Genomic DNA, 17,260 nt, shown 5'->3' with positions numbered 1-17,260 from the left:
GAACTTAAAACTGTCAACCTTCTCCACTACTGTCCCGTTGATGTGGATGGGGGGGTGTTCCCTCTGCTGTTTCCTGAAGTCCACGATCATCTCCATTATTTTGTTGACGTTGAGTGTGAGGTTGTTTTCCTGACACCACACTCCGAGGGCCCTCACGTCCTCCCTGTAGGCCGTCTCGTCGTGTTTGGTAATCAAGCCTACCACTGTTGTGTCGTCTGCAAACTTGATGATTGAGTTGGATGCGTGCATGGCCACGCAGTCATGGGTGAACAGGGAGTATAGGAGAGGGCAGAGAACGCACCCTTGTGGGGCCCCAGTGTTGAGGATCAGCGGGGTGGAGATGTTGTTTCTTCCCTCACCACCACCCTTCAGAAAGTCCAGGACCCAGTTGCACAGGGCAGGGTCGAGACCTATTGGGGCGGTAAGCAAAGTGGGTCTAGGGTGTCAGGTGTGGAGTGGGTGGGTCTAGGGGTGGACCTATTGGAGCGGTAAGCAAAGTGGGTCTAGGGTGTCAGGTGTGGAGTGGGTGGGTCTAGGGTGTCAGGTAGGGTGGAGGTGATATGATCCTTGACTAGTCTCTCAAAGCACTTCATGATGATGGAAATGCTACGGGGTGATAGTCATTTAGCTCAGTTACCTTAGCTTTCTTGGGAACAGGAACAATGGTGGCCCTCTTGACGCATGTGGGAACAGCAGACTGTGATAGGGATTGATTGAATATGTCCATAAACACTCCAGCCAGCTGGTCTGCGCATGCTCTGAGGACGCAGCTAGGGATGCCATCGGGCCGGCAGCCTTGTGAGGGTTAACACGTTTAAATGTTTTACTCACGTTGGCTGCGGTGAAGGAGAGACCGCAGGTTTTAGTAGCGGGCCGTGTCGGTGGAACTGTATTGTCCTCAAAGTGAGCAAAGAAGTTGTTTAGTTTGTCTGTGAGCAAGACAATGGGGTCCGCGACGGGGCTGGTTTTCTTTTTGTACTCCATGATTGACTGTAGACCCTGCCACATTCCTCTCGTGTCTGAGCCATTGAATTGCGACTCTACTTTTTCTCTATTGTCGTGTCTTTGGCTATGCCGGATTAAGTGATATGACATGCTATTCTGTAAAATAATTTCTCTGTAATTAATATTCCCCGATTAACCTCTTAAGTCGACCCTCTACTTTTTTGAACATTCTGTTAAAAATCGCGCAACATTTCAGCGCCCTGCTACTCATGCCAGGAATATAGTATATGCATTTGCTTAGTCTGTGTGGATAGAAAACACCCAGACGTTTAAAAAACTGGTTAAATCACTGCTGTGGCTTTACCAGAACGGCATTTACATCGAAAAGCACAGGAAAAACTGATCACTGAAAATGGGAAAATATATCCATGCGCTACTTGAACCCATTGATAAACGTGAACCACAATTAATTGACTGAGGTTGCAGTACCTACAGCTTCCACACGGTGTCTAGAGTCTTGTCATTTCCCTTCGAGATTTTTCTTGGTCAAACACATACAGGACACCGTATCTCCTCCGGTCTAGGACCGGATATTTTCGTTGAGTTTCTAGCCGGACATTTTTCCAGACGGACAGCTAATGATCTTTACATCGCCTCCTGATGAATTTTATCGCTTATTAATGTTTACTAATACCTAAAGTTGCATTACAAACGTATTTCGAAGTGTTTTGTGAAAGTTTATCGTCGACTTTTTGAATTTTAAAAAATGACGTTACGTTTTGAAACAATGTTTTTTTCGTTTATCACACAGTCTACATATAACGATATCTAGGCTTTATATGGACCGATTTAATCGAAATAAAGACCCAAATAGTGTTTATGGGACATCTAGGAGTGCCAACAAAGAAGATGGTGAAAGGTAATGAATGTTTTCTATTTTATTGTGCGGTTTGTGTAATGCCGAAATGCTAATTATTTTGTTTACGTCCCCTGTGGGTCTTTTGGGGTGTTGCATGCTATCAGATAATAGCTTCTCATGCTTTCGCCGAAAAGCATTTTAAAAATCTGACTTGTTGCCTGGATTCACAACGAGTGTAGCTTTAATTCGATACCCTGCATGTGTATTTTAATGAACTTTTGAGTTTTAACTAAATACTATTAGCATTTAGCGTAGCGCATTTGCATTTCCAGAGCTCTAGTTGGGACGCAAGCGTCCCGAGTAGAAGCAACAGGTTAAGCTAATCAGGTAAATGTAATTAACTAGAAAGTCGGAGCACCACGAAATAATGTTTATAGATCTGTTATCTTCTGAATAAACTCTTAACCTCTCTGCGCACAGAACCCGCTAGCGGGCTGAAATTCCACCAGCATACGGTGATCGCTACATAAATAGTCATATTAAACATTCATGAAAATACAAGTGTCTCACATGTATCGAAAGCCTAGAATCTTGCTAATCCAACTGCGTTGTGAGATTTAAAAAATGATTTACTGCGAAAGAATACGATGCGATTATCTGAGCATAGAGCCCCATAAAAAACAACACTTTTAACCAGCACAGGCGTAACATAATCACAAACTGCATTAAAATACATTTTTACCTTTGACGATCTTCGTCTGTTTGCAATTCCAATGCTCATTGTTACACAATGAATGATCTTTTGTTTGATAAAATCCGTTTTTATAGCCTAACACGAAACATTTTGTGAACCGCTTGTGTCGTGAATTCCGTCTCATTCCATTTTCGATGACACATTCCAGGTAAATAACCCACACAGAACGTGACTTTTCCAGTCATGTTTGGTTTCACTGCAATCAACTGGTTTGTTTGTAACACAATCAAACCTGATGGGCCATTTCGCGGGACATATTGACTGAAAGAAACCGATTTGAAGACAACAAGTCATGACATCATTGTGCACCAATGATTTGCCCGCTGTTTCGTTGATTGACTGTCTTTTAACCCAATGACCACTGATCATCTTGAAATCTAGCTGGGTAGATAGCCAATGAGCTGAGGTAAACGGCAATACGCCATGTTTATGTGTTGCAAGACCAACCCATGTAGTAAGCTCCAGCGTAAAGTGAGTGATTCGCTATTGAAGTTTCATACCTGAAGGAGAAACACATATTACGCACTGCATTGTTTGGTAAACGCGCAGATTCAGCTGTTTATATAACAATCATTATGGCGACTAAGTCAGGGAAAGCTAAATCTAAGTCTAGATATACAGCTGTACACACAATTTCAGAATAAATTGATTGGGAAGGTGAAACAGAGATTGTTGTAGGACGATTCATTTAGCGATTGTGGAGGAATATTTTTTGAACGGGAGAGGACATCGTTTTGGACTGGTAAGTTCTTATCATGCTAATGCCCTTGTTTGAAATTAATAATATAAAATATTATTTGTGATTTTTTTTAAATTTTAGAAGCAACATATAAACATGTAATGTCATGAAATGTGAAATAGCCTATTTGAGGCTGTTGAGGGGAGGGCAGGCCCACAACAATGGCCAAAGTGAAATGGAGACAGTAGATACAGCTGGTCTGTTGTAATATAATAAAGACAGTAGATCAAGCTGGTCTGTCATAATATAATAGAGACAGTAGATTTAGCTGAAATGTCATAATATAAGAGACAGTAGATCTAGCAGGTCATAATAATATTTTCAACCTTATGTTCCCTGTACTTTCTATATATATATCTGTTTATTATACCTGTTGATACAGGGCTCATATATGAAACTATTCTAACTGAACATTTTCTTTCATAGTGACACTGACTCCGAATGGGAGTCTTATCCGGTGTCCTGTGTGAATTTAATTCCCAGGTCTCTAAGCAGTCTGGTTGTAGATGTTGTCACAAAACCTCTGCAGCCCACCTCCACTGGTCGGACTTCTGTGTTCCAGTCATGATGCCGTGCTTTGGCAGCTAGATCGGCATAGCGCAGATGTTTTCGCTCATAAGCCTCATCAACTGAGTCCTCCCAGGGTACTGTGAGCTCAATGATGAAGACCTTCTTGAGCGAACGGGACCAGAGCACCATGTCAGGTCTTAGAGTGGTGGTTGCGATCTCCGGAGGAAACACAAGTTGCCGGCCAATGTCAGCTAGCATTTTCCAGTCGTGGGCCAAGCGCAGCTGGTCTCGCTCTAATGGTGTAGAGCCGCTCTTCGGTGGTTTAGCCCCTTCGCGGACAAAGATCTTCCGTAAGGGGTGTGATGCTGCTGGGGGTGGTAGGGAGTTGGTGGCAGCTCGCTTGTCCTCCAGGGCGGACGCAAGGTTTTTAAGGACTTGGTTGTGACGCCAAGTGTAGCGTCCTTGGGTGAGGCTTGTTTTACACCCTGTGAGAATGTGCCTGAGGTTGGCTGGCATGGAACAGAGGGCACAGTCCAGATCTTCACCATACCATTGGTGAAGATTAACTGGTGTTGGAAGGACGTCATATGTTGCTCTGATGGAAAAGCTCAACCGCCTCGCTTCCATGGCCACAGATCCTTCCAGCTGATCTTCCTCTTCTCCACACTGTCCCATCGAGTCCACTGTCCCTGTTTGGCAAGAGAGACTGCCTTGGCCCACCTTGCAGCCTCCTCCTGATGGCGTACTTCCTGCACTACCATCTTCCGCCGCTCTGGTGGAGTGGCCTTACTTCAAGCAGCACGGCTAGTTAGCCCAAGGCCTCCTCTCCCTTGCTGAACATGACCCACAATGTCAGCATGTATGAGGGCTGCTGTTGCCTCCATTTGCGCCCAGTTGCCAAGGTCGGCGCGTTGTTGCTCACCACTGGGTCTCGAGATTCATTCAGTGTCATCTGGAGCCTGGTTTTTGCACACTTGAATTCCTCTGTTAGACTGGTGAGGGGCAGCTTGAGGACACCATCTCCATAGAGGCCTATGGTGGTAAGGCATCGTGGAACTCCGAGCCACTTCTTTAAGTAGCCTGTGACTCCTCTTTGGGGGTGGCTAAGAGACCAAACTGCAGACACCAGGCCTTTAACTTTCCAGGTAGCTGGGTGTTGTCGATCGACTGTAGGCTACTACTGATGTCTTTGCGTTGCTGTTGCACCTGGGCTTTGTCCTTCAGGCTTGCATCATACCACCTTCCAAGGCTTTTTACCGGCTGCTCAGACACTGTTGGGATTTGGTCATATCCGATGAAGAATTTCAGGGCAGAGAGTACTCCCTTCACATTCGAGATGTTGCGTGACTTGGATGGTTTAATCTTCATACGGGCCCAGCTGATGTTCTCCTCGAGTTTTCTGAGCAGTCTCCTGGTGCATGGGACAGTGGTGGTCAATTTTGTAATGTCGTCCATGTTCTGAGTGGAGGGAGGCGGAAACCAGAGTCGACTCGCTGTCCACCAGCAACCCATTTTGAGGATCTGATGATAACCTCCATTGCCATTATGAATGCCAACGGAGAAATGGTACATCTCGCCATTATACCTACATTCAGGCACTGCCATGAGGTGGTGAACTCTGAGGTGGTGAAGCAGAACTGCAGATCCTGGAAGTACGACTTCACCAGGGTTGTGATGGTGTCCTTCTTCTCCACTGTGCCGCGAAGATCTCGAGGGTCAAGGTAAGGTCAGTATTCACTGTTTCATCAACTTCTTGTCACTGGCGCCAGGCCACTTCACATACGGTCTGTGCCCTGGTAGTCTCCTCTCGACTGCAGGTCTGGGAGGCTGGGTGAGTTCCACTCCTGTTGTTGGTTCAACCTCAGTTGTTACTTCGGTGCTTGAGTTTACGTCCTCCATGACAGTGGTACTGATGCACTGCAAACTATGGTTTGCGTCCAGTTGCTGGGCTTCATTCGACTGATTTGATCTGAAACATATATCATAATGTAGAATTATTTCAAGCCTTATCTATGAAACTGTTATCATTAGTCTTGTGGCCTACAGCAGATCATCCACCAGGGGGAGACTCGTCGAGGCCCGGTGACAGACGGAGTATACATCACGAGCCGATGGCTCCATCTGCTGGACATGCCAGGTCTCAACGGTCTCTCCGCCCAGGACTAATTGGGGCTGATTGGGGAGTTGGTGAAGTAAGGTGGGGAAGTAAGGTGACTTCCGTGTAGTTGGAGACGGTGCCCGAGCTAACACGAGGGAGTTTTAGTTTATGTGCCCGACAGGATACAGCAAAAGAAGCCCAAAAGACGGTATCCCGGAGAGGGTTTCATGGGGAAACCTATCCTTTTCTTTGGATTTATTATTTAATAAAGACCCTTGAAACTGAGCTAATAATACTCTGTCCATGTCTGATCTGTGTAAAAGTCTTGACCAAACCCCTGGTCTGCCACAGTGTATTTAGTCAATTGTATAGTTCCTTTCAGTCCATAAATCCAAACTCACAATTGTTTACTTCACAGTCAAGCGTTTTTCAGCATGTAGTTTCAATCTATTGATGTGTACTGTTAGGCCCAGTCCCTTTATCATTGCCCCTCAGAACAGGCTTTGGGGTGTCGGGTAAAGTTGCCCCAAGTTGCTGATCATGGGTCAGTTTAGCATTTTCCCCACTAAAGGTTAAGGTTAGGATTGGGTTGAGGGAAGACTAAAACAGGTTTTAATACCTCTTCAGCCAAAACTCAGATTGGGAAACTTTCATTTTCATCACATCACAACAACATTGTTGTATAGTTATTATAATTATCCCTATTTGGTATTAATTGGTTTATTCTGGGTTGGATCTCAACATTCCATATTGTTACACAATGCTGTTTTATGAGTTTGAACTGAGTAGAGTTTTTTTTACCTATTCGGGTCGCTGCCACATCCTGCCCCACATTTGTATTAATAGGATTTACGTTTCCATGACAACATATTTAAGTGACATCACAGCATTGAACAGTGATAGAGGTCGTCTGAGTGGAACAGCGCCGCATTCTTACAGGAGTCAGCAACGAACTTGAGTAAACACATTTGCTGAATGAGACGCAGTCAGGGAGACAGCATTTTGATGGGAATGGATTTCGTGTTTACCGTGGAGGTCGTGGGCATCGCCCTGGGAGTCATAGGATTAATACTTACCATCGTGGTCTGTGCTCTCCCCACCTGGATAGAGATAACCATCATAGAGGCTAATGTTACCACCACAGAGGTGGTAACGTATGGCCTGTGGATGAGCTGTGTGGCCCAAGGCACGGGACAGACACAGTGTGAGGTGTTCAACTCCATGTCCATGTGGGACCCTGCCAGAGCCATGTTCCCCACTGCCATCATCCTGGGGGTTCTGGGGGTCACAATCTCCATGGTCGGAGCCAAGTGCACCAACTGCATCAAAGATGAAACGTCTCAGACTAAGTTGATAATTATCGCTGGAATTTTTTTCATCCTGGCCGGAATTCTCATCCTCATCACTTTATTCATGGTAACAATAACCGTCGACTACTTCATACAGTCCAAAGGAAACTTTGAGTTGGGGAACTCGCTGTACTTTGGCTGGGTGGCGGCCGCCCTGCTCCTCATTGGAGGGTTCATACTGTGCATCAATGTGGGAGTGTTTGGATGGATGATGGGAATCTTTGGATGGATAGTCTCCCTAGTGTCCTGTGCTCTCTCTATATTGCTCCCATTCCGTTTTTATCCTGTGCCCCCCTATAGGGACATATGGATGGTTATGATGACAACCTCCATCTCCTCCATCCTGGGAGCTCTAGGAGTGATGGGGTCCATCTTTGGGACCAGGTGCTGTAACTGCATCAAGAGTAACAGGACAAGGGTCAAGGCCAGGTTCATTGTTGGAATATTCTTCATCCTGGCTGGTATCCTGCAATACACCACTGTCTTCTTGAACTATTACTTGACACATAACCTTCCAGAATACTGGAGGGGGCTTTTGATATCTTTTGCTGAACACAGTAGATGGGCCGCCTCCATGCTCCTGATAGGAGGAACCATACTCTGCTGCAGCACCTTGAAGAAGAAGCCAGACTCGACAACTAAATCAATCTCCCACTAACATCTCTGTCCAGAAGCTGTACTTTCTTGTTTTAAAAACCATAGGGATCCAATCATTCTGATTATATTATGAAAAATCTTCTCTATCCCTTCTGTTCGGTGTTAGAATATTGGAAGGGATCAGATTAGGTGTTCCACCTTGTCTTTAACCAGTCAAAGAGGACTTTTTTGACATATTGTGTTCATATATAAAATTAATTTAGACTGTGAGGAGAAGTTCCTGAGGAGACTGCAATGAAGGGACGTATTCTCACTGTTTCTTCTCTGATTTCCTATACTCGTATTGATACTTCTCTTTCTGTTTCTTTAAAATTGGATGAATTTAAGTATAATACATTTATATTTAGATTAGATTTGAATAAAAAGTTGATTGTTTAATGCTGTTAAAGATGTTCAAATAAAAAAAACTGTATCTGACTACAAAGCATTTCCTGGTTGCTGCTGTGCATTTCCTTTTTATGCTCACCACGTTAACCACAATCCTACAGTCAGTGACTGGGACCTTCTGACTGAAACATATACAGTGGGGAGAACAAGTATTTGATACACTGCTGATTTTGCAGGTTTTCCTACTTTCAAAGCATGTAGAGGTCTGTAATTTTTATCATAGGTACACTTCAACTGTGAGAGACGGAATCTAAAACAAAAATCCAGAAAATCACATTTATGATCTTTAATTAAATTGCATTTTATTGCATGACATAGGTATTTGATATATCAGAAAAGCAGAACTTAATATTTGGTACAGAAACCTTTGTTAGCAATTACAAAGATCATACGTTTCCTGTAGTTCTTGACCAGGTTTACACACACTGCAGCAGAGCAGGGATTTTGGCCCACTCCTCCATACAGACCTTCTCCAGATCCTTCAGGTTTCGGGGCTGTCGCTGGGCAATACGCACTTTCAGCTCCCTCCAAAGATTTTCTAGTGGGTTCAGGTCTGGAGACTGGCTAGGCCACTCCAGGACCTTGAGATGCTTCTTACGGAGCCACTCCTTAGTTGCCCTGGCTGTGTGTTTCGGGTCGTTGTCATGCTGGAAGACCCAGCCACGACCCATCTTCAATGCTCTTACTGAGGGAAGGAGGTTGTTGGCCAAGATCTCGCGATACATGGCCCTATCCATCCTCCCCTCAATACGGTGCAGTCGCCCTGTCCCCTTTGCAGAAAAGCATCCCCAAAGAATGATGTTTCCACGTTTCCATGTGTTTCCATGTGTTCCATGTGTTCCATGTGTTTCCACGTTTCCATGTGTTTCCACGTTTCCATGTGTTTCCATGTGTTTCCACGTTTCCATGTGTTTCCACGTTTCCATGTGTTTCCATGTGTTCCATGTGTTTCCACGTTTCCATGTGTTTCCACGTTTCCATGTGTTTCCATGTGTTCCATGTTTTTTATTTATTTATTTATTTCACCTTTATTTAACCAGGTAAGCAAGTTGAGAACAAGTTCTCATTTACAATTGCGACCTGGCCAAGATAAAGCAAAGCAGTTCGACACATACAACAACACAGAGTTACACATGGAGTAAAACTAACATACAGTCAATAATAAAGCAAAAAAAAAAAAAAAAAAAAAAAAAAAAAAAAACAAGTCTATATACAATGTGAGCAAATTAGGTGAGAAGGGAGGTAAAGGCAAAAAAGGCCATGGTGGCAAAGTAAATACAATATAGCAAGTAAAACACTGGAATGGTAGTTTTGCAATGGAAGAATGTGCAAAGTAGAAATAAAAATAATGGGGTGCAAAGGAGCAAAATAAATAAATTAATTAAATACAGTTGGGAAAGAGGTAGTTGTTTGGGCTAAATTATAGGTGGGCTATGTACAGGTGCAGTAATCTGTAAGATGCTATGACAGTTGGTGCTTAAAGCTAGTGAGGGAGATAAGTGTTTCCAATTTAAGAGATTTTTGTAGTTCGTTCCAGTCATTGGCAGCAGAGAACTGGAAGGAGAGGCGGCCAAAGAAAGAATTGGTTTTGGGGGTGACTAGAGAGATATACCTGCTGGAGCGTGTGCTACAGGTGGGAGATGCTATGGTGACCAGCGAGCTGAGATAAGGGGGACTTTACCTAGCAGGGTCTTGTAGATGACATGGAGCCAGTGGGTTTGGCGACGAGTATGAAGCGAGGGCCAGCCAACGAGAGCGTACAGGTCGCAATGGTGGGTAGTATATGGGGCTTTGGTGACAAAACGGATAGCACTGTGATAGACTGCATCCAATTTGTTGAGTAGGGTATTGGAGGCTATTTTGTAAATGACATCGCCAAAGTCGAGGATTGGTAGGATGGTCAATTTTACAAGGGTATGTTTGGCAGCATGAGTGAAGGATGCTTTGTTGCGAAATAGGAAGCCAATTCTAGATTTAACTTTGGATTGGAGATGTTTGATATGGGTCTGGAAGGAGAGTTTACAGTCTAACCAGACACCTAAGTATTTGTAGTTGTCCACGTATTCTAAGTCAGAGCCGTCCAGAGTAGTGATGTTGGACAGGCGGGTAGGTGCAGGTAGCGATCGGTTGAAGAGCATGCATTTAGTTTTACTTGTATTTAAGAGCAATTGGAGGCCACGGAAGGAGAGTTGTATGGCATTGAAGCTTGCCTGGAGGGTTGTTAACACAGTGTCCAAAGAAGGGCCGGAAGTATACAGAATGGTGTCGTCTGCGTAGAGGTGGATCAGAGACTCACCAGCAGCAAGAGCGACCTCATTGATGTATACAGAGAAGAGAGTCGGTCCAAGAATTGAACCCTGTGGCACCCCCATAGAGACTGCCAGAGGTCCGGACAGCAGACCCTCCGATTTGACACACTGAACTCTATCAGAGAAGTAGTTGGTGAACCAGGCGAGGCAATCATTTGAGAAACCAAGGCTGTCGAGTCTGCCGATGAGGATGCGGTGGTTGACAGAGTCGAAAGCCTTGGCCAGATCAATGAATACGGCTGCACAGTAATGTTTCTTATCGATGGCGGTTAAGATATCGTTTAGGACCTTGAGCGTGGCTGAGGTGCACCCATGACCAGCTCTGAAACCAGATTGCATAGCAGAGAAGGTATGGTGAGATTCGAAATGGTCGGTAATCTGTTTGTTGACTTGGCTTTCGAAGACCTTAGAAAGGCATGGTAGGATAGATATAGGTCTGTAGCAGTTTGGGTCAAGAGTGTCCCCCCCTTTGAAGAGGGGGATGACCGCAGCTGCTTTCCAATCTTTGGGAATCTCAGATGACACGAAAGAGAGGTTGAACAGGCTAGTAATAGGGGTGGCAACAATTTCGGCAGATCATTTTAGAAAGAAAGGGTCCAGATTGTCTAGCCCGGCTGATTTGTAGGGGTCCAGATTTTTCAGCTCTTTCAGAACATCTGCTGAATGGATTTGGGAGAAGGAGAAATGGGGAAGGCTTGGGCGAGTTGCTGTTGGGGGTGCAGTGCTGTTGACCGGGGTAGGAGTTGCCAGGTGGAAAGCATGGCCAGCCGTAGAAAAATGCTTATTGAAATTCTCAATTATGGTGGATTTATCAGTGGTGACAGTGTTTCCTATCTTCAGTGCAGTGGGCAGCTGGGAGGAGGTGTTCTTATTCTCCATGGACTTTACAGTGTCCCAGAACTTTTTAGAGTTAGTGTTGCAGGAAGCAAATTTCTGCTTGAAAAAGCTAGCCTTGGCTTTTCTAACTGCCTGTGTATAACGGTTTCTAGCTTCCCTGAACAGCTGCATATCACGGGGGCTGTTCGATGCTAATGCAGAACGCCATAGGATGTTTTTGTGTTGGTTAAGGGCAGTCAGGTCTGGGGAGAACCAAGGGCTATATCTGTTCCTGGTTCTAATTTTCTTGAATGGGGCATGTTTATTTAAGATTGTTAGGAAGGCATTTAAAAAAAATATCCAGGCATCCTCTACTGACGGGATGAGATCAATATCCTTCCAGGACACCCCGGCCAGGTCGATTAGAAAGGCCTGCTCGCTGAAGTGTTTCAGGGAGCATTTTACAGTGATGAGTGGAGGTCGTTTGACCGCTGACCCATTACGGATGCAGGCAATGAGGCAGTGATCGCTGAGATCTTGGTTGAAGACAGCAGAGGTGTATTTAGAGGGGAAGTTGGTTAGGATGATATCTATGAGGGTGCCCGTGTTTAAGGCTTTGGGGGGGTACCTGGTAGGTTCATTGATAATTTGTGTGAGATTGAGGGCATCAAGTTTAGATTGTAGGATGGCTGGGGTGTTAAGCATGTTCCAGTTTAGGTCGCCTAGCAGCACAAGCTCTGAAGATAGATGGGGGGGCAATCAGTTCACATATGGTGTCCAGAGCACAGCTGGGGGCAGAGGGTGGTCTATAGCAGGCGGCAACGGTGAGAGACTTGTTTTTAGAGAGGTGGATTTTTAAAAGTAGAAGTTCAAATTGTTTGGGTACAGACCTGGATAGTAGGACAGAACTCTGCAGGCTATCTTTGCAGTAGATTGCAACACCGCCCCCTTTGGCAGTTCTATCTTGTCTGAAAATGTTGTAGTTTGCAATTAAAATTTCTGAATTTTTGGTGGTCTTCCTAAGCCAGGATTCAGACACAGCTAGAACATCCGGGTTGGCAGAGTGTGCTAAAGCAGTGAAAAGAACAAACTTAGGGAGGAGGCTTCTAATGTTAACATGCATGAAACCAAGGCTATTACGGTTACAGAAGTCATCAAAAGAGAGCGCCTGGGGAATAGGAGTGGAGCTAGGCACTGCAGGGCCTGGATTCACCTCTACATCGCCAGAGGAACATAGGAGGAGAAGAATAAGGGTACGGCTAAAAGCAATAAGAATTGGTCGTCTAGAACGTCTGGAACAGAGAGTAAAAGGAGGTTTCTGGGGGCGATAAAATAGCATCAAGGTATAATGTACAGACAAAGGTATGGTAGGATGTGAATACAGTGGAGGTAAACCTAGGTATTGAGTGATGAAGAGAGAGATATTGTCTCTAGAAACATCATTGAAACCAGGAGATGTCATTGCATGTGTGGGTGGTGGAACTAATAAGTTGGATAAGGTATAGTGAGCAGGACTAGAGGCTCTACAGTGAAATAAGCCAATAAACACTAACCAGAACAGCAATGGACAAGACATATTGACATTAAGGAGAGGCATCCTTAGTCGAGTGATCAAAAGGGTCCAGGGAGTGGAGAGGTTGGTTTGGGGGTCACGGCGATTTAGACAGCTAGCCAGGACATCGGTAGCAAGCTAGCATAGGATGGAGGTCTGTTGTTAGCCACCTCTTGCGTTCCGTCAGTAGATTAGTGGAGTTCCGTGTTGTAGAGGGGATTAGTCCAAATCACACAACAACAAAACAATTAAAACAATAGATATAGTTATAGAGGCCCAAGAAGAAACATAATAATAATAAAAATAAATAAATTGTCCGATTGTCTATTCTGAGAGCATCCGGTAAGACAGCTAACGGTTAGCAGGCCGCAGATGGGCATTCAGGTAACGTCGCGACGGAGGAGCCAGCCGGATCTCCTTCGGGTAGATAACGTCGGCAGTCCAGTTGTGAAGGCCCGGAGGGGCTCCGTGTAGGCAGTAAAACGGGTCCGGATAGGTGACTGCAGCCCAGGAGTGATTGACGGAGCTCAGGAGTGGTTGACGGAGCTGGCTAGCTCCGGAGTAATTGATGTTTGCTCCGGAATCGACGAAAGCAGATAGACACACGGATAGCAGCCAGCTAGCTGTGAGATCCGGGAGTGAATGTCCAGAGAGCAGTTGAAATCCAGGGACATGGAGAGAAAAAATCGGTCCGGTATGTTCCGTTCCGAGCCGCGCTGCGCCGTACAAAACTGGCGATAGATTTTCGAGTTAAAGGATAGCTGATGACCACAAACCGTGGTTAGCTGAATACGAACGAGTTGCCAGTAAAGAAGCTAACTAGCTTCTGATTAGCTTCTGGCTAGCTCCTGGCTAGCTTCTGGCTAGCTTCTTGGAGTTTCTGGCTAGCTTCTGGCTAGCTTCTTGGAGGATTGCAGATTTGATTGCAGATTTGAGGTAAATAATACGTATTTATACATATCAATTGGTGAGGCAGGTTGCAGGAGAGTGTATTGAAGATGAGTTGATGGAAAATAAAAATAAAATGTATGTGAAAAAAAGTTGTAAATATATATATATACACGACACGACAAGACGAGGACAAAAGACGTCTGAACTGCTATGCCATCTCGGGCAACCGGAGCTTACCTAACTAACCTCCTCACCTTTTCACCGCTTCTACGGAGCCTGGAATTGGTGTGTTCCATGTGTTTCCACGTTTCCATGTGTTTCCACGTTTCCATGTGTTTCCATGTGTTCCATGTGTTCCATGTGTTTCCACGTTTCCATGTGTTTCCACGTTTCCATGTGTTTCCACGTTTCCATGTGTTTCCATGTGTTTCCACGTTTCCATGTGTTTCCATGTGTTCCATGTGTTTCCACGTTTCCATGTGTTTCCATGTGTTTCCACGTTTCCATGGGTTTCCACGTTTCCATGTGTTTCCATGTGTTTCCACGTTTCCATGTGTTTCCATGTGTTCCATGTGTTCCATGTGTTTCCACGTTTCCATGTGTTTCCATGTGTTCCATGTGTTTCCACATTTCCATGTGTTTCCATGTGTTTCCACATTTCCATGTGTTTCCATGTGTTCCATGTGTTCCATGTGTTTCCACATTTCCATGTGTTTCCATGTGTTTCCACGTTTCCATGTGTTTCTTCCGGGTTGGAGCGAGCCGGTCGCATCCGCGCTTCGGTCTGCAGGTTGTATAACTTTTTCATTACATTTCATTACATTTCATTATAGTACAACGGTCTGATTTGTCTAATCTTAGCAATTTCTTCTTAGCTAGCTACATAGTCGTCGTTGTATCAAAGATAATTGCGTAATTATCGTATTTCGTCGTCTCCTATCTGCCCAACACGTTCACCGTCTACCGTAGCACTGTAGTAACTATCACACTCAACTGAACGACTTGATTAGTGTAGTGTTAGCTAGCTACATAGTTGTCTTTGCTGTCTTCGTATCCAAGATAATTGTGTAGTTTAGAGTGTGGAGTCTTAGAGTGATAATTGCGTTATTATCGTATTTCGTCGTCCTCCTATCTGCCTAGCAGCTAGCCAGCTAGCATACGTTCACCGGCTACCGTAGCACTGTAGTAACTATCACACTCAACTGAACGACTTGATTAGTGTAGTATTAGCTAGCTACATAGTTGTCTTTGCTGTCTTCGTATCCAAGATAATTGTGTAGTTAGAGTGTGTAGTCTTAGAGTGATTATCTTAATTTACCGAGGTTAGCTAGCCAGCTATTTTGTCGTCCTTAACGTAGGAGACACTCCTAGCTAGCCAATAGCCAGCCAACGTCTACTGAATAGAACTTTCGCATTCCGGTCGCATTCCGCTTCGCTCTACAGGTAGTATCACATTTTCATTTCATTTCATTACAGTCCCAACGGTGTGATTTGTTTGATCGTAGCTAGCTACATAGCTAGCTACATAGCCGTCTTTGTTTCAAAGATAATTGTGTAGTCTAGAGCGATTTTCTAGGTTAGCTAGCCAGCTATTGTCGTTCTCCTAACGCAACGTAACGTAACCAACACTGCTAGCTAGCCAGCTAGCCCCCGAAAAGCAGCATTGTAGAAACTTCACACTCAACGGAACGACTTGATTAGGGTACTGCTGAGCTAGCCTACCTCAGCAGTACTGTATCATTTTAATAATTTTAGTCAATTAGATTCTTGCTACGTAAGCTTAACTTTCTGAACATTCGAGACGTGTAGTCCACTTGTCATTCCAATCTCCTCTGCATTAGCGTAGCCTCTTCTCTAGCCTGTTAACTATGTGTCTGTCTATCCCTGTTCTCTCCTCTCTGCACAGACCATACAAACGCTCCACACCGCATGGCCGCGGCCACCCTAATCTGGTGGTCCCAGCGCGCACGACCCACGTGGAGTTCCAGGTCTCCGGTAGCCTCTGGAACTGCCGATCTGCGGCCAACAAGGCAGAGTTCATCTCAGCCTATGCCTCCCTCCAGTCCCTCGACTTCTTGGCTCTGACGGAAACATGGATCACCACAGACAACACCGCTACTCCTACTGCTCTCTCTTCGTCCGCCCACGTGCTCTCGCACACCCCGAGAGCTTCTGGTCAGCGGGGTGGTGGCACCGGGATCCTCATCTCTCCCAAGTGGTCATTCTCTCTTTCTCCCCTTACCCATCTGTCTATCGCCTCCTTTGAATTCCATGCTGTCACAGTTACCAGCCCTTTCAAGCTTAACATCCTTATCATTTATCGCCCTCCAGGTTCCCTCGGAGAGTTCATCAATGAGCTTGATGCCTTGATAAGCTCCTTTCCTGAGGACGGCTCACCTCTCACAGTTCTGGGCGACTTTAACCTCCCCACGTCTACCTTTGACTCATTCCTCTCTGCCTCCTTCTTTCCACTCCTCTCCTCTTTTGACCTCACCCTCTCACCTTCCCCCTACTCACAAGGCAGGCAATACGCTCGACCTCATCTTTACTAGATGCTGTTCCTCCACTAACCTCATTGCAACTCCCTCCAAGTCTCCGACCACTACCTTGTATCCTTTTCCCTCTCGCTCTCATCCAACACTTCCCACACTGCCCCTACTCGGATGGTATCGCGCCGTCCCAACCTTCGCTCTCTCTCCCCGCTACTCTCTCCTCTTCCATCCTATCATCTCTTCCCTCTGCTCAAACCTTCTCCAACCTATCTCCTGATTCTGCCTCCTCAACCCTCCTCTCCTCCCTTTCTGCATCCTTTGACTCTCTATGTCCCCTATCCTCCAGGCCGGCTCGGTCCTCCCCTCCCGCTCCGTGGCTCGACGACTCATTGCGAGCTCACAGAACAGGGCTCCGGGCAGCCGAGCGGAAATGGAGGAAAACTCGCCTCCCTGCGGACCTGGCATCCTTTCACTCCCTCCTCTCTACATTTTCCTCCTCTGTCTCTGCTGCTAAAGCCACTTTCTACCACTCTAAATTCCAAGCATCTGCCTCTAAACCTAGGAAGCTCTTTGCCACCTTATCCTCCCTCTTGAATCCTCCTCTCCCCCCCCCCCTCCCTCTCTGCAGATGACTTCATCAACCATTTTGAAAATAAGGTCGACGACATCCGATCCTCGTTTGCTAAGTCAAATGACACCGCTGGTTCTGCTCACACTGCCCTACCCTGTGCTCTGACCTCTTTCTCCCCTCTCTCTCCAGATGACATCTCGCGTCTTGTGACGGCCGGCCGCCCAACAACCTGCCCGCTTGACCCTATCCCCTCCTCTCTTCTCCAGACCATCTCCGGTGACCTTCTCCCTTACCTCACCTCGCTCATCAACTCATCCCTGACCGCTGGCTA

The 17,260-nt window shown here is 45.6% G+C and overlaps 1 protein-coding gene across 1 annotated transcript; it reads left to right on the top strand.

The window, feature by feature from the left end:
• Positions 1-2,012: 2,012 nt before the first annotated feature.
• Positions 2,013-9,966, top strand: LOC115147083 (claudin-4-like). Its single transcript, XM_029689077.2, has one exon. It carries the CDS (start codon positions 6,881-6,883, stop codon positions 7,910-7,912), a length of 1,032 nt encoding a protein of 343 aa, XP_029544937.1. The 5' UTR covers positions 2,013-6,880; the 3' UTR covers positions 7,913-9,966.
• Positions 9,967-17,260: the final 7,294 nt, after the last annotated feature.

Source organism: Oncorhynchus nerka, linkage group LG19 (genome assembly GCF_034236695.1).
Source record: "Oncorhynchus nerka isolate Pitt River linkage group LG19, Oner_Uvic_2.0, whole genome shotgun sequence".
NCBI classification, from domain to species: Eukaryota; Metazoa; Chordata; class Actinopteri; order Salmoniformes; family Salmonidae; genus Oncorhynchus; species Oncorhynchus nerka.
Note: the sequence above shows the minus strand (reverse complement) of the source record. Positions and strands in the feature narration are given on the sequence as shown.

Coding starts and splice junctions, on each gene's coding strand:
- LOC115147083 (XM_029689077.2), top strand. CDS start 6,881: ATGAGACGCAGTCAGGGAGACAGCATTTTGATGGGAATGGATTTCGTG.